Genomic DNA, 22386 nt, shown 5'->3' on the forward strand with positions numbered 1-22386 from the left:
TGACTTCAGAATCATTTTGTTCTGTGAAAAGTCAGCCACTGACATTTATTTAGAAAGTTAGGTTTCAGGTAACTGTGGGGCAGCTCGGATCTTATATTGCACAAAAGCTGCTCACTTACTTCCACATCTGTGAATTCAGGTGTTTTTCTACCATGGAGTTTAGTGCGAATCGAAAACGATCCCATCTTCTATCAAACACATAGTACCCTCGTCCCATGAGGCGACTCCCAAATGAGCAAAACTGTGAGGAAAAAAAAATTTTAATTTTGATTACAGGTTAATAAACTAATATAAACTATACAGAGAAAAATAACATTTACATAAAAACACACAGGGGCACAGTTTTACTCAAAGAAGCAAACCGTACTGAAGCCAAAAATACTTCTGCAGTTCTGTAGTTTGAGCTCTGGATTTTCTGCAGAACCTCATATTACAACTCAACAATAGCTACATTCAATTTTCTGTGGCACAGAAGGGGCTACGTTTTCTACTTCTGGGATTGAGCCAGCATTTTTGGTTAAGAAACAAATAATGCCAGGCACAGTGGCTCATGCCTATAATGCCAGCACTTTGGGAGGCTGAGGTGGGCGGATCACTTGAGGTCAGGAGTTTGAGACCAGCCTGGCCAACATGGTGAAGCCCCGTTTCTACTAAAAATACAAAAATTAGCCAGGCATGGTGGCACATGCCTGGGATCCCAGCTCTTAGGGAGGCTGAGGCAGGGGAATAGCTTGAACCTGGGAGGTGGAGGTTGCAGTGAGCTGAGACTGTGCCACTGCACTCCAGCCTGGGTGACAGACTGAGACTGTGTCTCAGAGAAAAAAAAAAAAAAAGAAACAACAACCAACACCCAGGGTGACTTTTCAGGACCATCTGTTTGTCCTATTATCAGCCACATTTTCTCAAGGAACTTGGTGGTTCCCTGCTTCTCATGATAGTAATGGAAACTGCTTGTGCTGGTGTCCCAGGTCCCACCTTTCCTATCTGATGTCAACAGAGCCACTTTGCTTCCAGCCAGGCTAAATGCCTTCGTTTCCCAGTCTCGACCACATTTCTGCCTCCAATCAGTCTTTGTAGGCTGTCCTGGGACACAGCACCACCTTGAAGCTTTTGCTCCTGCTGTTCCTTCTCCCTGTTGTCTCCTTCCTTCTTCTTTTTGTCAATCCCAATTCCCCCCTCTCTCTCCTGGTTCCCTTATCAAGACTCTCATTTCCAGTGGCTCTTATCTGAGTGATCTTCCCACTGTGAATTCCCATGGCACACCCATTGCCTGCTTTATTACATTTTGCCTTGGACTTATGACATGGCTGTTTTATGTTATACACAGGATGCCTACATACCTGATTCGACTATCAGTGTATAGACAGGGGAGCCCATTCTCTTCCTTCTCCTTAGTATGAGGATAGTAGGCATTTGGGCTAACAAATAGATGGGGGAGACAGGGATCCACAAAATGTTTAAAGCACACTATCCCTCTTAAAATATGTGGATGAAATATTGGCATTCAGATGTTTAATAAACATTTGATTATGATGTTAGGACAACCGGAAGGCTAGCAGACAGAAATGCAAGAAGCAGCCTCAGAGAAGGTGACATTTGGCTGGTTTAGGGCTCAGGCAAGTCTGCAAATGACTCTAAAACTCAAAAGCAGCTCTCCCCCTTCCTCCAGGCCTCCCAGCAGCTCCCTGGCCTCTCTCCCAGACACAGGGCTGGATTGGCACTCATTCCACAAACCCGTCCTGGAACCAGACTTTGGAACAGTTCTCAGGAGGAAATGCAAGACCTTCCCTTTGTTCTGTTTCTATTGGTGTTTTGGGGGGTTTCGCATTAAAATCTTGTCACCCATCAAATCTGGTACTGCTGATGAAAAACACTTTTCTGCACCTTCATGTTAAGTGCTTACTGACCAAGGAAGAAAACATACAAAGGGAATTTTCCGACATAGAAGCTGGTCCCCGGCAGCATGTGGGAGCTGTTCCAGGTCTAGACATCATTTCTTCCCTCATCCCAATTGCTAAAGATGCACCGAGCAAGCATTCATTACAAACAATGATTTAATATATCAACTGGCCATGAGAGAAAGGACAAAGCAAAGACACAAATCTGTGGCCTTTCCATTTAAATCAGCAAAACATTAAGGGCACACAGCTGCGCCACATCCCGAGTTTAGCGAATCCACTGCAGCTTGGCAGGTTGTCATCTGGACAAATGTCTTGATGTGCTCCAGAGTCTGGCCTTCTGGCAGAGCCTCATATTTCTTCCAGACTCAGGAGTTGGAGGCACCGTTTTGTCTTTGCTACCTGTGTATCTGATTCCGTACAGATGCGAGGCTAGGCCCTGAGAGGCTCCAGTTCCCGGCTGGCATGTTACGCCTCCAGCAGAGCTGTAGATCCTCACTGCGTGGGCCACCGTGGCAGACCCTACTGGTTGCCAACCTCACCAACTACCACCCACTCCCACCTCTCTCTGTCTTTTCCTTGCTAACAGAACCACACTTTTATTCTGATATCTGACACAGAGCAGTAATCAAGCGGGTCTCCTCCCAGAACCTTGGGATGAATCATGGCTGGTTCCTCCTGCGTCACTGCAACCCCTTCCTTCTCTGCTGCGAATTGATCCAGCGGGGGCATGTGACCCATTTCCAGTAGATATAAGGGGAAGTCTGCTGGGGTTTTCACAGGAAGATTTTCTTTCCTAACATAAGGCAACATCTTGGAAGAAGACCCCTTTTCTGTTTGTCCCTTTCCAACCTGAGTAGCACACTACTGGGTAAGGATGTAATATCGGAGCAGCAGCTGATGTACAGGGACCATGCGTGAAAAGTAGAGGGAATTGCAGAGATTGTCCCTCAGCTCCATGACATCGTGGAGAAGCTGAACCAAGCTTGGGAGCACCTGCCTCTACACGCCCTGCTATGTGAGATAATTAAATGACCTTAGCGCTTGTGCCAGATGAGTTGAATGTTCCACTTCTGGCAGTCAAAGGCATTCTTAATCGTCCCTATTTTCTGTACTAAACAAGAGACAAAGTCTCAGGCTGATGGTGAGCCACAGGTAAGCATTATCCCCAGGAAAGGAAGTGAACTTGGCCTTCGTTCATGACATGGATAGGAGGGAAGAGGGATTCACTCGATCTTGATGCGGGACCAGGATGGATTTCACTTACACAGTCTAGAGACAGAGCTGATCCTGCAGGACTCAGGCTGGCACCAGAGTAAACCACCATGGGGTCCCATGTTCTAGGCCCCTGCATTTGGCTCTGCAATGGCAGCACCAGGCATTCCCTCCTCAAGTGCTCGTACGCAAACAATAAACAAGCCTCCAGCGGATGCCTCTTGTGAGGTGGGAAACTAAGGTCCCACCTCAGGGTCAATGACCTTCTGAACTGTCAGTGTGCACTCATTCAAGGAAATGGAAAGAAAGTGCCCTTCTTACTAATCAGCAATCATGGTGACCTGAAATGCTTCCTCTTTCCTTCAACACACACACACACACGCTCAGTTCTGGTGCCATACGGTCACAGAACAGTAACACTTAGAACCAACAGGGGAGAATACCAACAAGGGCTGGCCCCTGACATGCTGCTAAGACAGTTTCCAGAGTAGGTGAACCGAGCTAAGCCTGGACATCAGAGGCTCCGTTTTTAGATGGACAAGGCCAGAGGGTCAGCTCCTGAGTGCACTTACAGAAACACTATTTCTCAAGCGTGCTCGCTTCAAAGCGGGCCATAAATACTCGGGATTATCCATTTTTTCCCCTTTTTTCTTTTTAGTAGTATGTGGAAGTATTTGGGATTATAATAAGCTGGGAGCCCATTCCTTTCCTTTTGGAATGTTCAAGGGTATTTCTAAGGCAATCATTCAAACTCATGGTAAGCCTTTTTGTAAAACACTGCGCAGGCAGCCTTGCCTTAGGAAGGATCATGCCTCTGGTATGATCACCTAAGTGTCTGCAAAGCACAGGCGAAGAATGCATGGCAAGGAACGGAAGGAGGCCTACCGCCAGAGGTCTGGGGTGGTGCGTGGAGAACTGACAGTCTAGCTTCTCGGATTCGTCGGCTCCGTCCATCTCCCCTTCATCACTGGACAGTCGGCTGGCGAGGTCACCTCCAACCGGTGGGAGTGGGGGCTCTGGAGTGTGGCCGCTATGATTTGAAGATGTGCTGCTGCTTATGCTATTTGCAGATGATGGTCTAAGGGCAAGAGGGGAGAACAAACAAAATAAACCAAATGAACCTTTTCTGAGGTAACAAGATCCACCCAGTTTAATGGTGCTCAGAAAACAGCCTGATTAATGCCAGGTTCCGTGGCTCATGCCTGTAATCCCGGCACTTTGGGAGGCCAAGGCAGGCAGATGATGAGGTCAGGAGATCGAGACCATCCTGGCCAACATGGTGAAACCCCATCTCTACTAAAATACAAAAAATCAGCTGGGCATGGTGGCGCGTGCCTGTCGTCCCAGCTACTCAGGAGGCTGAGGCAGGGGAATTGCTTGAACCCGGGAGGTGGAGGTTGCAGTGAGCCGAGATCGTGCCACTGCACTCCAGCCTGGGCGACAGAGCAAGACTCTGTCTCAAAAAAAAAACAGCCTGATTAGCCTTGCCAATACCTCAGGGAGGGCACGTTGGTGGTGACTTTGCATAAGGGAAAACAATCAAGGCTGAAGGGTTTGCAGTGACCAGCTCTCTCCAGTGACCCAGTGAAGTTAGGTTCTGCCCCACTTGCTGTCCCTGGCGCAGATGACAGGAATGATGGGAAAGCCCAACAGTGTAAGTGGAACATGAGATATGTGAACGTGACAAAGTGAACTGAACCTACACCAGTCTTCTATGAATTCAGTTACAACTATTCACCCATTTGCAGGTAAGTAAGTTGTACTTGCCATACAGTTGCTTTCCTTTGAAAGTGGAACCTGACAGGAAGATCAACCAGGTACACAAGATCAGGGCAATCACCAAAAATATCAGTAATGAAGAAATGCAGTCCTATGCATACGTTCTTTGATACAAAGCTATGATTTTAGGAAACTGTTATACTGGCATGAAAAAAAGTTTTGTCCTGGTGATGGGCCACTCATTAGTGCCTTACTCGGCACCCATGCCTGTTACTTAATATTGAGTTGTAGTTTAATTGTATTTTCTGAGGATGAGTGTTTCAATTTACATTTATTTATTTATTTATTTGTTTATGAAACACTCTCACTCTGTCTCCCAGGCTGGAGTACAGTGGTGTGATCTCGGCTCACTGCAACCTCTGCCTCCCAGGTTGAAGCAATTCTCCTGCCTCAGCCTCCCGAGTAGCTGGGATTACAGGCACACGCCACCATGCCTGGCTAATTTTTGTATTTTTAGTGGAGACAGGGTTTTACCATGTTGGCCAGGCTGGTCTTGAACTCCTGACCTCAGGTGATCTGCCCACCTCAGCCTCCCAAAGTGCTGGGATTACAGGTGTGAGCCACCGTGCCCAGCTTCAATTTACTTTTTGACAAGCCCTTTTACGCACTGTGGGGCATGATTGGCTCATAGTAGGTGCTATTTTTTTCAATGAACCAATGAATGAATTCTATGTGTGTATAAAACAACCCAACACATGTCATCTTAATTATGGTTAAGCTTATAAAAAAGCAATGTCACAATAAGAGGTAGAACTACCTGCTTCCTAGGCAGTGAAAAACAAAACAACACAAGGCAAAACCAAAATCAAACACATCCGCATTAGCAGAAGAGTTAGATGAGGAATAGTCACAGTTAACTGTTACTAGCTTTTACTACTTCTCCACTTTCATCAGGTGATTGAGCAGGGAGAGGTGACAAAGATAGGGAGAAAAAGAAGTTTTAGAGAAAAAAATTGTTTTTCTACTTTCTGCTTTGAAAGCTGCTCCTTCAAGTCTCATGAAGCAGCACTGCTGATCTGTCTCCCTTTTCTCTTATTTTCACCCTGGATACTTTGTTGCTTTGAAATCTTTTCAGGTCTCAAATACTTGAACTTAAAACAGAGTCCAAAAGTATAGTCACTTAAAAACAAAACCACAAACGTGAAAACAACCCAACTGTCCATCAACAGATGACAAGATAAAATATGGTATATCCATTCAATGGAATATTATACAAGCCTTAAAAATGAATGAAATTCTGCTACTATATGAATGACACTTGAAAGCATCACACTAAATGAAATAAGCCAGACACAAAGGACAAATATTGGATGGTTCCACTTACATGAGATACTTAGGCAGAAAGTAGAACAAGAGTTATCAGGAGTTGGAAGGAGCGGGGAATAGGGAGGGAGTATTTAGTGGATATACAGCTTCATCTGGAGATGATGAGAAAGTTCTGGAGATGGATGGCAGTATGACTACACAACATTGTGAATGTACTTAATGCCACTAAACTAGACACTTAAAAATAGTAAATTTTGTGTTATGTATATTTTACTATAAAAACAAAACAAGGCCACATGTAGTTTTTCAGTGTCATAAGAATTATGTTGGGATGACAATTTATAATGGACTATCACCTTCCTGTACTATAAAAACAAAGCTGCCATTCATTCTGCATGTCTACAGGCCAAAGAACGCATCTCTCCCGACGTTCCTCAATACCTGTTCTTCTGTATCAGGAAGAGCAACAACACTATTGTCTGCTTACCGCTGAAGACCCAAATAATAAAACAATTTAGATGAGGCTGAAACATAAAAAAAAGAAAAAAAAAACAGTATCCATAACTCTGCCACCCAAGATCAAGTGTTATTAGCATTTTTATTTACGTCCTTCCAGACGTTGTTACTGGGCACACACATGCAAATGCATTTTAAAGCAAGAACTGGATCACATGATCACCTGGAACATGAAATGTGGGTAGTACATACTATTTTGAGAGATGCTTTTTAAAAAACCTAGTGATGTTGTGGACGTGTTTCCATATATAGAACTATATCATTTTAAATATTCCCCAGTAATCCATAGTATGAATATATCACAATTTACTTAACAAATCTTCTGTTGATGAAGATTTGTTTCCAAACTTTCCAACAGGCTCTCTCTCTATGAAGCCCTCTCCATCATGATAGGACCTCCTTATCCTGCAGGAGATAGATTAAAAAGGAGCTGGATTTTATTAAGTGTGATAACAGCATCATGGTTATATAGAAAATTACCTTTCTTTTTATATATTTATTTTTAATTTTTAGAGATAGGATCTTGCTCTGTCACCCAGGCTGGAGTGCAGTGGCATGATCATGGCTCACTGCAGCCACAAACTCCAGGGCTCAGGGGATCCACCCACCTCAACCTTGTGAGTAGCTGGGCTTATAGGCACGTGTCACAGTATCTGGCTAATTTTAAAATTTTTTATAGAGACAGGGTCTTGCTTATGTTGCCCAGACTGGTCTCAAACTTGTGGCCTCAAATGATGCTACTTGCTCGGCCTCCCAAAGTGTTGGGATTGCAGGTGTGAGCCACTGTGCTAGGCCTGTCTTTTTTTTTTTTTTTTTTTAGAAAGAGTCTTGCTCTGTTGCCCAGGCTGGAGTGCAGTGGTGCGACCTCGGCTCACTGCAACCTCCACCTCCCAGGTTTGAGCGATTCTCCTGCCTTAGCATCCCGAGTAGCTGGGACTACAGGTGTGCGCCACCATACCCAGCTAATTTTTGTATTTTAAGTAGAGATGGGGTTTCACCATGTTGGCCAGGCTGGTCTCGAACTCCTGACCTTAGGTGATCTGCCCTCCTCCGCCTTCCAAAGTGGTGGGATTACAGGCATGAGCCACCACGCCTGGTCCTGTCTTTAGTTTTTTTTTTTTTTTTTGAGATGGAGTCTTGCTCTGTCACCCAGGCTGGAGTGCAGTGGCACCATCTTGGCTCACTGCAACGTCTGCCGCCCGGGTTCAAGCGATTCTCCTGCCTCAGCCTCCTGAGTAGCTGGGATTACAGGTGTGTGCCACCATGCCCGGCTAATTTTTGTATTTTTAGTAGAGACGGGGTTTCAGCATCTTGGCCAGGCTGGTCTTGAACTCTTGACCTCGTGATCCACCCATCTCGGCCTCCCAAAGTGTTGGGATTACAGGTGTGAGCCACTGTGCCCGGCCTGTCTTTACTTTTAAAAGACGCATTTGGAAGGCGTTTGAGGTGAAATGCCATGGTACTTGCAATTTACATCAAAACATATCATCAAAAAATGTAGATGAAGCAAATATAATTGCAAAATATTAATAAGTAACTGTTAAAGCAAGACCTGTAGGTGTTCAATATACTATTCTCTCTACTTTTCTATACATGGGAAAAATTTCATAATGAAAAATAGGAAAAACAAAAACAAGAAGAAAATAGAGTTAGTAGTACAGGTATATGTAAGAAAGTTATTAAAGAACTTCTTATTTTTTGGTATTTTATTTTTCTTCCGTTTTACTGAGGTATAACATCTTACATTTATAATACATAAATAAAATTGTGTGGCCGGGCGCGGTGGCTCACGTCTGTAATCCCAGCACTTTGGGAGGCCGAGGTGGTTGGATCACGAGGTCAGGAGATCGAGACCATCCTGGCTAACACGGTGAAACCCCGTCTCTACTAAAAACACACAAAAAAAATTAGCGGGGCGTGGTGGCGGGCGCCTGTAGTCCCAGCTACTCAGGAGGCTGAGGCAGGAGAATGGTGTGAACCCGGGAGGCGGAGCTTGCAGTGAGCCGAGATCGCGCCACTGTACTCCAGCCTGGGCCACAGAGCGAGACTCCATCTCAAATAAATAAATAAATAAATAAATAAATAAATAAATAAATGAATGAATGAATAAATAAAATTGTGTATATTTAAGGTATACAATGTGATTTGGTATATGTGTACACTGTAAAATGATTACCATAAGTTAGCTAACATATGTCACCTCACAGTTACCGGGTTTTTTTTTTCCATGGTGAGAACACTTTTTATTTTTATTTTTTAGAGACATGGTCTCTCTCTGCCTCCCAAGCTGGAGTGCAGTGGAGCAATCACTCACTGTATTCACAGGAACTCCTGGGCTCACAGGATCTTCCCACCTCAGCCTCCCAAGTAGCTGGGACTACAGGCATGAGCCACTGAGCCCAGTGAAATTTGCTTAAGATCTACTTATTTAGCAAATTTCAAGTACATAATACAGTATTATTAACTAGAGTCACCATGCTGGAGATTAGATCCCTTGAATGTATTCATCTTGTAACTGAAAGTTGTCTAGTATCTCCCCATTTCTCCCAACCCTTAGCCTCAAACAACTGGCACTCTACTCTCTCTGTGAATTTGGTTTTTTTAGATTCCACCTGTAACTGAAATCATACAGTAGTTGTCATTCTCTGTCTGATTTCACTTAGCATAATGCTCTCAAGTTCATCCATGTTGTTGAAGATGGCAGGATGTCCTTCTTCTTTTATTGTTAAATAATATGTATTATTATTATTATTGTTATTTATTTTTTTTTTGGAGATGGAGTCTCCCTCTGTCACCCAGGCTGGAGTGCAGTGGCGTGATCTTGGCTCAATGCAACCTCCACCTTCTGGGTTCAAGTGATTCTCCTGCCTCAGCCTCCTGAGTAGCTGGGACTATAGGCACCTGCCACCATGCCCGGCTAATTTTTTTGTATTTTTAGTAGAGATGGGATTAAGCCATGTTAACCAGGCTGGTCTCAAACTCCTGATCTCAAGTGATCCACCCACCTCAGCCTCCCAAAGTGCTGGGATTACAGGTGTAGGCCCCCGTGCCCGGCCTTATTATTATTATTTTTGAGACACAGTCTCACTCCTTCACCCAGGCTGGAGTACAGTGGTGTAATCTTGGCTCACTGCAACCTCCACCTCCCGGGTTCAAGTGATTCTCCTGCCTCAGCCTCCCAAGTAGCTGGGATTACAGGCATGTACCACCACACCTGGCTAATTTTTTTATTTTTAGTAGAGAGGGGGTTTCACCATGTTGGCCAGGCTAGTCTTGAACTCTTGACTTCAAGTGATCCGCCCACCTCAGCCTCCCAAAGTGCTGGGATTACAGGTGTGAGCCACTGCACCAGGCTGAAATATTATATATATATATCTGCATTCATCCCTCAATGAACACTTAGGTTGTTTCCATATCTTGGCCATAATGCTGCCATGAGCATGGAAATGTGAAGAACTTCCTGTTAAACAGGGCAGATGGATCACACATATTTCTCTCTTTTCTCTTCCAAAATCTTACTAAAATAACAGTAAAGAGATAAAAAAGGCATTAGCTTTAAAGAACAATGAGATCAGCAGAAATGTGGTGATACTTACAACGATGACTTCCTAACATCCATTTAACTCCTAAACCAATAATAGGAATCTCTCATTTTGCTTGCTAATGTTTGGTTTAGAAAAGGACATGAGAAATTTTTTAAAAATTATTTTTTGGCGTAGAGGGCTTTTGGAATGCTTTTTCTCACTTTTAAAAAGAGGCATCCAGTCTGGGCAACATGGTGAAGCCCCATCTCTATAAAAAATACAGAAATTAGCCAGGCATGGTGACAGGCACCTATAGTCCCAGCTACTCGGGAGGCTAAGGTGGGAGGATTGCTTGAGCCTGGGAAGCAGAGGTTGCACTGAGATCATGCCACTGCACTCTAGCCTGGGGGACAGAGTGAGACCCTGTCTCAAAAATAAATAAATAAATAAATAAATAAAAGAGACACAAGGCTCTGGTGGGGGATGTTGATAGTGGTAGAGGGAGGCTATGCATGTGTGGGCAGGAGGTATATAGGAAACATGTGTACCTTCTGCTCAATTTTGCTGGGAAACTAAAACTCCTCTAAAACATGAAGTTTATTAAGAAAAAAACAAAAACAAAAACAAAAGAGACACACAGGAAAGGTGGTCCTCAGATTCATCTGGACCTTGTTATATCTGCATGTGCCTGGAATTGCTACAGTCATTTTGCTATAGGACTTTGAGGATGAAGCCAAAAGACTGAAGAGGGTGGAATAAAAGAAGGGCTGTGAAGGCGAGTCAATCTCTGATGGTTGGGGGCTGGTGCTCCTCCACCTCTGGACCTCATGTAGCATGCGGTAGTTTCCCAATTATTTAAATGTATGGTAATGTATGTTTTCTGCTACTTGCTCCTGAAGCATCCTAACTGATACAAGCATATGAGATTTTAACATTAAGAAAACAGGATGTGGCTGGAGAAGTATTAACTAACGGGAAAGGAACTGACCTACTATAGAACCTCCAAGAAGCTGGGCACCTCTAGGACATTCCTAGAGCTGCAAAAGTCATAGGTGAGGTGAGGACTAAATACAGCTCAAGAGTTAAAGAAAGGTCTTACTACATGGCAAGTGGACCTAAAGGTCATGTCTACCACCTCACACAACCAGATGATGAGTTATCACCATTTCTGCCAGGACACCCTCTTCTGTACCCCAATAAACTTTCTGGTGTCTCACTTTGTTGCCCAGGCTAGAGTGCAGCGGTGCCATCCCGGCTCATTGCAACCTTTGCCTCCTGGGTTCAAGCAATTCTCCTGCCTCAGCCTACCGAGTAGCTAGGATCACAGGTGTGTGCCACCACACCCAGCTAATTTTTGTATTTTTAGTAGAAGCAGGGTTTCACCATGTTGGCCAGGCTGGTCTTGAATTCCTGGCCTCAAGTGATCTGCCTCCCTGGGCCTTCCAAAGTGCTAGGATTACAGGCATGAGACATTGCACCTGGCCAGCAACAATAAACTTGCTAACAAGAGAGCAAAGGTTTACTTGCCAGAGAAGTTGAACTGGAGAGATTCTAGACACGGGGCCATCACGCTCAGCGCAGAGTAGGAGTGAGGCACAGGGCTGGACACAGTGGAAGTGCGGGCCATTTCTAGTCAGGGCTTCCAGATTGCCTATTGCCAGGCACATCACCAGTCAGGTTTCTATCTTTGAGAAACTGAATGGCCCCAGAGAAGGCTTCCAGATCTCGCCTTTGGGAATCCTCAAACAAAAGGCTGAGTGGTGATCAGACAAATTTTGGTCGACAACCTCACACACAGACTTCCAATTAGGCTGTTAGAGCCTCTCTTCCAAATGTGCATGGTTAGGGATGGCCCAACACTGCTGGAGCATCGCCGGTGTGAGACTGCCCAACCAAACATCAAAGACATGAACACAGGAAGGAAACAAACCTGGAAAAAACTAAGATGATGATAGAAAGAGAAAAAACTAAAAAACTTATCTTCAAAGATATTAGGATGTTATTACCTCTGAAAAACGATAGTATCTTGTGGTATAGTGTAAGAAACAACCAGATAAAGAGAACCAGATCCTAAAAAATAGGAAAGCATCATAAATGATTTAAAATACCATTTTTGAAGATACAGTCAAAGAAAATATTTCAGAAAGTAGAACAAGGAGAGTAACAGACAAAAAGAGGTAAGAGAGCTAAAGGTCCAACATCCAATTAATAAAAAGTCAAGAAAGAAAGAATAAAGACAATAGTGGGGAGAAAATTATCCAAGATGTAACACAGGAAAACATCCCAGAAGAGGATAAGTATCTCCAGATTGAATGAGCTACTGAGTACCCAGTATGATGAATGAAAATGAGCTACATCAAGAGTGATCAGCTGAGTGCAGTGGTTCACATCTGTAATCCCAGCACTTTGAGAGGCCGAGGGCAGATTGCTTGAGCCCAGATGTTCAAGATCAGCCTGGGCAACACAGCAAGACCCTGCCTCTGTAAAAAAATAAAAAAATTAGCCAGGGGCAGTGGCTTGCACCTGTAGTCCCAGGTACTTGGGAGACTGAGGTGGGAGGATCATTTGAACCCAGGAGTCTGAAGCTGAGATAAGCTATGATTGTACCACTGCACTCCAGCCTGGGTTACAGAATGTAATCTTGTCTTAAAAAAAAAAAAAAAAAAACAAGAGTGATTACTATGTGAACTTTCAGAGTCCCCAGGCTTCAGAGAAAAAAAACTGGACGTGTGCAAAGAAATGATAATCAGAATAATATTAAACTTCTTGATAAAATTTTCAATGTTACAAGTCAATGAAAAAATGTCTTCAAAATTCTGTAGGGAAATGATTTTCAATCCAGTTATATACTCAAATAGATTATCAATTTAAATGTGAGAGTAGAATAAAAATATTTTCAAGTGTGCAAGGATTCTAAATATTGACCTCCCACACATCTTTTCACAGGAAGCTAATGAAAGAGGTACTTCATCAAAATTTAAAGGCACCAACTAAGAAGGAGGCAGTCACTTGGATCCAGGAAACAGGCGCTTGAACACAGAAAGAGCAAAGACATGTTCCAGGATGGCAGGAACTGTTTTCATTCTAATTATTTAAGCACAGTTTAATTTTTAAACTATGTGCCTATCTTACTCTGATTTTAAAAAACGCAGGCTGGGTGCGGTGGCTTACACCTGTAATCCCAGCACTTTGGGAGGCTGAGATGGGCGGATCACCTGAGGTCAGGAGTTTGAGACCAGCCTGGCCAACACGGTGAAACCCCCATCTCTACTAAAAATACAAAAATTAGCCAGCCTATGGTGGTGGGCGCTTGTAATCCCAGCTACTCGGGAGGCTGAGGCAGGAAAATCGCTTGAATCCAGGAGGTGGAGGTTGCCATGAGCCGAGATCAAGACACTGCTCTCCAGCCTGGGTGACAGGGGGGAGACTCTGTCTCAAAACAACAATAACAACAAAAAAAGCAGTGTAATTAAGAAGAAAATTGACTGAAACACTCTATAATAAGTTCCAGTTGCCAGATAAAAGAGAGGAGGAGATGAGTGGAAGATTCCTGGGGAGTATGCTGAGTGTGGAAGCTGTGCTCTAGCCCACAACTGGCTGTGGGAGCAAAGGGAGAAACAGGGACACATGATGGTGTGCTCGTGTGTGCACACACACCAGGAGGAGGGAGTTCCGCATCATTTCCTTTTTGGGCTCATTTCCCTCAGGGTGCATGCAGCCTCCTGGAGGTGATACAGTGGTGGATGCTTTCAGGACCTTTTAGCTCTGATTGCTGCACTCCAGGGTGACACCTGGTGGGAAGGAGTTTACTGGAACCAGCTTGGGTCTCGGAAAAGCTGAGGAGTGATGGGGAATGGGGCAATGAGCCACAGGAAGGTGTTGACACAGTCACGCAAGTTTGTTTAGTTGCCGTTCACTGTTTCCCCCTCCGTACTACATCACCCGTCCCCTGTCTGCCCGCCAGTCTGGTCTAAAGTCAAAGCATAGGATGATGGGTTTTGTCCAGTTCAACTCAGGGAAATGCAGAGAAAATCCCACCTTACCACTTTGAGGAAGCAGAGCATCAGTTTGTCTGAGTGCATTAGGGAAGAGAGCAGAAGGCAAGTGACCTTAATTCAGTCCTTACTATGTGCCAGGCATGAAATGTACGTTTCTTATTCCAGCCACCTTAGATGAGTAAACTAGTATCTGCCTTTCTTAGATGAGAATTTTTTTTTTTCCCTTTTGGTGGAAAATGGGGTCTTGCTATGTTGCCAAGGCTGCTCTTGAATTCCTGAGCTCAAGCTACTTTCCCACTTCTGCCTTCCTAAATATTGGGATTACATACGTGAGCCACTGCGCCTGGCCTCAGATGAAAAAAACTATTATAAAGCTAATAAGAAATGGAGGGCTTTTGTGCCTGTCTGTACAACCTCAAAGCCCCCCAGACTGAGAAACAGATGTAGAAACAGCACAGGGACAATACATAAGAAATCAGGGAGAGAATAAGGTGGGGTGCAGCAGCTCATGCCTGTAATCCCAGCACTTGGAGAGGCCAAGGCAAGAGGATTGCTTGAGCCCAGGAGTTCAAGACCAGCCTGGGCAACATAGTGAGACTCTGTCTCTACAGAAAAAAAAAAAAAAAAAGAGATTTGGCTTGCAGTGTGGCAATATCACTATCCTAATGACATACAGAACGGAACAGAAGTTGCTTTTACCCCAGACTCATCCCTGCCCTTTGTCAGGAATCTAAGACCTTCTGCCTTTCTCCACACTGCCCTCGTCAGTCTAAGATTAGCTAAGTTTGCCCTTTTATACTTTAGACTGCATGTGTAAGCATCTAGGAGACAGAGGGGACTGTGCCCAGATTTTGTGGCACCAGCTTCCTGTGGGCTCTCAGCCTGGCTTGTCAGATCCCAGCCCTCTTTGCCCTTTCCAACAGTCCTGGTGGGTTTGGCTGGGCTAGTCATCCACAACCCTTGGGCTTTTTGGAGCAAGCAATGTGTTCCTTTAGAGTTGGAGGCAAATAAACTGAACATATGAGTGTGTTATTCCAGGCCCCTGGGGCTGGGGGCAGAAGCACGGAGGGCAGGCATATGGAAACCAGGCAGTGTCAAGGCCGGCATTCACTGCCTTTGCCTTCCTGTGGAGTGCCCCTCCCACTCACTAACAGCTACCATCCATGGACTGCTTCTTATGTGCTTGGTACTTTCTCACTTCACTCTGATTAGCTCCATTGTACAGATGAGCAATCTGAGGTGAGACAGGCTAAGAACCATGACCAAGCTTACCTAGTTGGTAGGCACGGAGTTGAGATTTCCACTTCAAATCCCATTCCAACCCTTGTTATCTAACTTTAACTTTTCTAATTCTAGACTCAAGTTCCTTTTTTAGCAATCCCTGACAAGAATGGGTTGCAATGTAAGAATATGAGAACTAAAATATTTTCAAGGTTAACGAAAAGATACGTATGAAATAAATTCACACACGTTAGCATTTCCCACAAAGGGAATTCACAAGTGGGAGGGGATGACAATAAATTCCATTCATGTGCGATAGTTTTTTTTTTTTTTGCCAAGTACAGATAATCTGTGTAGATGAAACATCTATTATATACACATCAATATGAGTAAAGCAACGTTTTTGTAAGTTTTGTGTGATTACAATATTCAACTCTGATCATGCCTGTTCAATCTTTAATTGCAGGGGATCTTGTCCTAAACTAAGATAAGTGCAGGACATTTTCCTGATTAACTTTGGAAAAGAGCTCACCCCTGAGTTTTCTGATGCCTATCTCAATCTTGACAAGCATCCTCAAAGATGACTCTGTGGGCCGGGTACGGTGGCTCATGCCTGTAATGTCAGCACTTTGGGAGGCTGAGGTGGGCGAATCACCTGAGGTTAGGAGTTCGAGACCAACTTGGCCAACATGGTGAAACCCCATCTCTACTAAAAATACAAAAATTAGCCAGGCATGGTGGCACACGCCTGTAATCCCAGCTACTTGGGAGGCTGAGGCAGGAGAATTGGTGGAACCCAGGAGGAAGAGGTTGCAGTGAGCCAAGATTGCGCCATTGCACTCCAGCCTGGGCCACAGAGTGAAACTCTGCCTCAGAAAAAAAAAAAAAAAAAAAAGATTCTGTTACCAACCTGTGTAATGTGTTCCTCTGCTCCCCCACTTCTTTTCCAGAAACATTCTTTTCTCTGATTAACCTCACCCATCCTTTTCTGCTTCCTTAAGAGAACACAAACAGCTGGCATTTCTCTACAGATGAACATTCCCCTGAAAATTAAACCCAAAAGGAACAGTCGGAGCAGATCCTTCAGGCTCCACTGTTTTATTCTTTAATGGCTGCTCCCTTGTTTCTCTGTTAGGCCAGGTACCACTGCTTGGTGAGAAGTGCCTCCATCAGTCAAAAATAGATGGAGATTTGTATAGTCAAAGAAGGCTTTCAAACTGGGTTCCCTGGAGTCCTTGGGGAACCCAAGGATATCCTTGAGAGGGTGTGGGGGACAATGGCTCTGGGTACATGTGTGAGCTTAGCCGGCTTCAGGTGGAGGCAAGTCTACTTTCCTATCAGGTACCCATAATAAGGTTGTGCTGGAATGAAAATGTTCGATAGCTACAAAGAAGTTTAAAAGTCACTGTATATAGAATTGAAGCCCCTTCCAGAAGTTTGGAACGGAATTGTTGCCTCAACTCTAAAACAAGGGTAATATCCTTAACCAACACCCCACATGACAGTGAGAAGTCATTATAAAATGATCTTGCAAAGTGAGGGGTGGCCAGGAAAGTAGCATGTCAACGGTGACAGTAACGCCACGATGGTGAGCATGATGGAAGTGTTGGAGATGGCAATTCCATCTGACCGCGTCCTCCTGAATGCCTGAGGCTGAGCTCGGCCATAATGACAGAGGGACTCTGGCTGTCAAACTAGGTCAGGCTTGCACCAACATGGAAGGCATCAGGGTGAGAGCCTGGCAGATCAGGAGCGACTGCTATCAAATATTTGTTTTTGCTTTAAAAATCAACTCCCTCCCCTTCTTTCATGACTATGTCCTCTTAAAGCCTATTTGCTACCCGTTGAGATTCACACTGTATGCATAAAAAACATCAGATAATACCGTTATCTGTACTTCTCACTAAGTATTATTAATGTTTCCTTTTTATAAAAAATTATGGATACTTGTACCTCATTCTTTTAAACTCTAAATTCCTGAAAAGCGGGGTCTAGCTTCATTAATCTCTGTACCCCTGCCTGAGAGTACCTAACATGGAATCTTGCTTATGGAGCGAGCACTCAATAAATATTTTTGAATAAGTGGTTCTCTGTCCCATTATTTGGGAATTGAGCTGCTGCCCATCAAAATGGACATGCATGGATTTTAAATTACTTTTAATCCAAATGAGTGTTAATTCTGTTTTCTATTTTTTCATTTCTGTCCAGGACAACCACATAGAACCCCAAACAGGTGGCCCAGAAGAGTAGCTTTCCTGGTGTGGAGAGACATGTAAGGACAAACAACCTCTGCTATGCCAATTTCCCCTTTCATCCTGATGATAGGAGAGCATGCAAAACAAATATCGTGGCAACTGGACTAGCATGGTGCAGTGAGCGTCTAAGAGGTGCTAACGACCTATTCACCTGGGTTTCCCTACTCCGCTCCAGGAATTGTCAACTAATATAAAAACCCAGGCAGCCAGGAAGTCACCTGGTGGCTGATGTGTCACAGTTTCAGGTATTTATTTCCAGCTTACTCTTGCTGTGTAAAAACACACACCGTCTGATATAAGATCTGCTTGTCTGCCATGAAGTCCGCTGCTACTGACAATGATGATGACAGTGATGATAATAATGATGACAGCAGTAAAATCTGTTGAACACTATGTGGCAAGCACTGGGCTGGGCCTCTTATGTACATCATCTCATTTAAACTTTACTACTGCCTTAGGAAGTAGTACTATTATGACTTCCATTTAACATATAATCAGACCACATGCCACAGACCCAGCAAGCTAGTCACTTGACCAAGCATTCAGAGCTTCTATCGTCAAGGTGGTACTTACCTAGGAAGTACAGAGTTAGGTGGTCTGGATTTTGCAGGGGATGCAACTTTCGGTTCTGGCCCACAGCTCCCTGAAGACCCTAGCAGAGAATCCTGTGCCGGCCCGGATTGGCTTGGAAGTATTTCCCTCGTGGAAGTCAGGAGATGCTCTTTATCTTTAACTTCTTTTTCCCGGGACTTGGCTTTGTGTTCTGCCAGGAGGAGGTCAAATTGCTTTTTCCGGCCTGGGACTGCCCTCCGATGGCTTAGCGAATGTGTCTAAGGAGAAGAGAAATGAAAAGCACAGCCTCTTTGATCAGCACATAAACCTGCTTCCCCAGGCCCTCCATTTCAGAAATAGCAATTCATGGAAATTTAGAGGTGCTTGAAAAGTCAACTTCAAGGCAACAGCTCCTGTTCTGTGGCTAGGAAGAGGCAGAGACCACACGAACGCAACCATGCCCTACACTCCTGGTGTTAAGAAGCCAAAGCTTCCTCCAAAAAATGGCATAGGATGACGAGCTTCAGCGCAGAACCCATGAAAACCTCTCTGATGAAAGGCAACTGCGAGGGAATGCTAGAGTTAATCCAGGTGCAGGTGGGAGGCTCGATTCGGCCCAGACAAACAGAGCCACCAAGCAGAGAGGGCCATCGCCTTGATCCCAAGAAGCACTAGCAGTTCAGCATGAAATACAGGGCTTTGGGCGACCCAATGGCGGCCGCCTTGGGTCAGCTGTTCCCCTGGCCACCCCGGTGTGGCTGGATCAGGGGCGCGGCATATCATCCTCCCCTCCAGGGCTGCCTTTCAGGGCGCTGCCGCCGCCGCCGCCGCCGCTGCCGCTGCTCCTGCATACATTAAAACGTAGCAGGCTTTAGAACCGCCTGTGAGTGCCTATAAATACAATTTACTGTCTGGCCTCACAAGTAACAGGGGAAGCCTAGTTTTTTTTTTTTTTTTTTTTTTTTCTCCTTCTTAAAAAGCCAGCCAGCTTGAGGCAGGCACTCTGCTACCATGGACGAGAAGAAAGCATTTCCCTTACAAAGAACAGCTGGGGGTCATGTCGAGGTTCCACACCCTGCCGTGTGCAGAGAGTGGCATGCAAACATTTCGACAAAGGCCCCAGCGAGAGCAGGAAGTATTTTTTACGGAAAGAGAAATACCTTGCAGGTGAGGGATCTTGTGCAAGGTTTCTTTGTCTCGGGATCCAATACTCCACAGTGTTTATTTGGGTCAAATTCTCTCTCTGGTTTAAGAAACAAACAAAAAATATAAGAAAAAAGGAGACTAAATAGGATTTGGCATTAAGACTACATTTTTAAAAAAATGCACATTTGCACCAACAAGTGAGACATTGTCAGGCAATCTGTTTTTTGTTTTTTTGTGTTTTGTTTTCTCAACCAGCTGCTAAAAGGCTTCCAGAACCGCTCGGGGAAAATGGTGCTCCCCTCTGAACCCAGAGTTCCCAAGTCTAGCTTCGGCAGCAACGCCGAACGCAGCACAAGGCTCGGGGAATAGGGCGGGAGCAGGCACCGAGGGGAAGGAGAGGAGCCGTGCTGCTCTTAATGCTCTTAACGCTTTATTTTACTTGCAATGGTTCCACAGGTCCTTGGCATTTGGGCATAGCTGGCTGCAGACCAGGGAGAGCCACCTGAGACCCAACGACCCCTTTCCTGGGCTGCTCCAAGAGTACAGACACCCTGACTCCAGCTCCTGCCTTCCTGCTAGTTTTAGCCATGTAAATGGGAGATTACTCCTTGACATGTCAGAGTGACCTGCCTCTCTCATGCTTGACAAAGCTCTCGGCGCAGGCTTTGCACACAGCCTTGCTGACCACAAACACCATTTACCTGATTGAGGGGCACTCTAGCAGTGTTACAGGCAGGGGCAGGGGAGAAGGCTGAACTTGAAGGTGCAGAGAGGGCAGGGGCCTGCTAATCTCACAGCTGCTCCCCGCCCCCACTGCCCTGGGTCTGATGCTTCACGTGGGAATAAAACGGGGCAGGCTGCCCCCCCAGGATGAAGGATGTCTGTGCGGAGAGGCCAGGCTTCCCCAGCTCCTGCCTTCCAGTTGACTGTGGACAGCTTGTGTGGAGGTTACTTCTAAGGAGCCTGCTCTTTCTATACCCATCTTGGGTCCTTCACCCCTGTCAGGAAGACAATCATGCTGTCCTCACCTTAAAAATGAGGGGATGTGAGGTGATCTCTTTTTTTCATTTTTATTTTTTGAGACAGGGTCTCGCTCTGTTACCCAGGCTGAAATGCAGTGGTGGGATCACAAGGCTCACTGCAGCCTCGACCTCCTGGGCTCAAGCCTCAACCTCCTGAGTAGCTGGAACTAGAGGCATGCACCACCACACCTGCCTGATTTTGTTATTTTTTGTAGATACAGGGTCTCACTATATTGCCCAGGGTAGGTGATCTCTTAAGGATCTTTTGGGTTTTAAAATTCGACCTCTTGGATGGCCTGTGCCGTTTCTGGAAGGCACCAAGCAAACACATAAGTCCTGCAGAGCAGGAATGACACAGCCCTCTGGGCATGTGGGTAGACTGGCAGCAGTGTTGCTGGTGGTAGAGGGTGTACAGAAATTGGTGGTATCTCCTTAAGACCCTTGAATGGCTGCAAACTCAAAAAAGGTTCCTAGCTGGAAAACTGTCTGAAATTGGTGGAGTAAACTCCGAGCATATAACAATGCTCAGATTATAACATAATAAATGAATGTATTCTATTTTCAAAAGCTTTGAGGGTCATGGGGAGGTTGCAATGGTGTTACTGATGATATGCACAAGAAAACTACTCTATACCCAAGACAGATTCCCTGGCTGGTTACCAAAATGCCTCCCCCCTTTTTTTGCTTTTTGTCTGCCTTTTCTCTCTCTGTCTTTTTTTTTTTTTTTTTTTTTAGCTTCACTTAGAAAAAAAACCTGCTAGGCCTGGAGATGCTGGTTTGCTCGGAGCCCTCTCTGGCCAGGCTGCCTGGTGTGGTGTTTTTTTTTGGGTCTGTCAGAGTCAGGCCTGTGCCTGGTCCCACACCAGCGCCTCATGTCAACCTGGAGCTGAGCAGGCTGTTGGCTGAGGGTAGGAGCTGGCTGCCAAATGTGAAAGTGAGGCAGAAACAAGCAAAAGACCCGACGAAACAAGACAACCCACAAAATGCAAAAACAATGTGCGGCAAAAAAATCCCCAAACAACTTCAGATGGGGTTACAGGCTGGAAGCCATGGCCGTGCTTCTGCTATGGCGAGGAGCCCTCGGCCTCCAGCCACTGTGCCCACGCCTACCGGTTTTCTGGGGATGTTTCCACCACCTCTGAAGAGTGAAACCAAGCTTTCCATGCAGGAAGAGCCAGGTGCTGGGGGCTCCAGCCCGAACCGTGAGGCCCACAGTGCTTAGGGAGAGCACCAGGCTCTACCTTTCTTTCTTGACAGTGGGTGAGCAGCGCAGGCAGAGATGTACAAGGTACAATGCCTGCTTTATCTGAATGCTTTGGGCTTGAGGGACTTTTCAGACATAATTTTAAAAAGAGTTACAGATGAAAGATAGAAAAACTAGAACTACAGACAAATACAGAGTAGACAATAAAAATTACCCACAATTCCTTGGCTGCTTAAAAATCAAGCTTAACCCGAGGAGAGTTTCTCTGTCACAGGGTGGCTGTCACTGTATTTTACTTTCTCTGGCCACCATCAGGGAGTGCCCATGATGTAAGAAGAAGTTATGAAGTTTATAGCTTCTCCTGGTCTTTTGGAGAAAGTAAAAACTGCCAGGTTTAGTTCTACAGCAGATCGATCCAAAGCAAACATTACCCACATAGGGGCCTCTAACAGATAACCATCATCCTGTGTGCCTCTTCCGGCACCCCAAGTGTCTGCTCAGACAACCAAGGAGTAGACCCACAAGAGACCGCCCCAGCACCCTATCGGCACTGCCAGCCCTAGCGTTCCTGTTTGGGAATTCCAACCTGATTATGGGGGATCGACAGTTGTAAACTCAACTGCAGAATTAACCTGGAAACTCCCGAGGCCAAAGGACAGAGGCTGTGTGTCCCTGTGCAGCACAGCTGTTGGCGGGGCTGTCCCTCACATGCCTTGAGGCACCATGAGATCCCTGTGTCCAGCTTCCCAGCAGTGAAGCTTCTATGGAAGCCAGGGCTAGTTCAACCTGT

General features: G+C 45.2%; 1 protein-coding gene across 23 annotated transcripts in view; it reads right to left on the reverse strand.

Moving 5' to 3' along the window:
- ATXN7L1 (ataxin 7 like 1) overlaps positions 1-22386 on the reverse strand; it is a 270331-nt gene that overhangs the window by 14753 nt on the left and 233192 nt on the right. For all 23 annotated transcript variants that reach the window (XM_055392592.2, XM_055392589.2, XM_019031063.4 and 20 more), the window contains 4 exons: positions 19385-19467; positions 18246-18502; positions 3999-4191; positions 120-241 (listed from right to left, as the gene is read on the reverse strand). In XM_055392592.2, the coding sequence (XP_055248567.1) occupies positions 120-241; positions 3999-4191; positions 18246-18502; positions 19385-19467 (655 nt within the window). The remainder of the gene's footprint in view (positions 1-119; positions 242-3998; positions 4192-18245; positions 18503-19384; positions 19468-22386) is intronic.

This window comes from Gorilla gorilla, chromosome 6 (genome assembly GCF_029281585.2).
Source record: "Gorilla gorilla gorilla isolate KB3781 chromosome 6, NHGRI_mGorGor1-v2.1_pri, whole genome shotgun sequence".
NCBI lineage: Eukaryota > Metazoa > Chordata > Mammalia > Primates > Hominidae > Gorilla > Gorilla gorilla.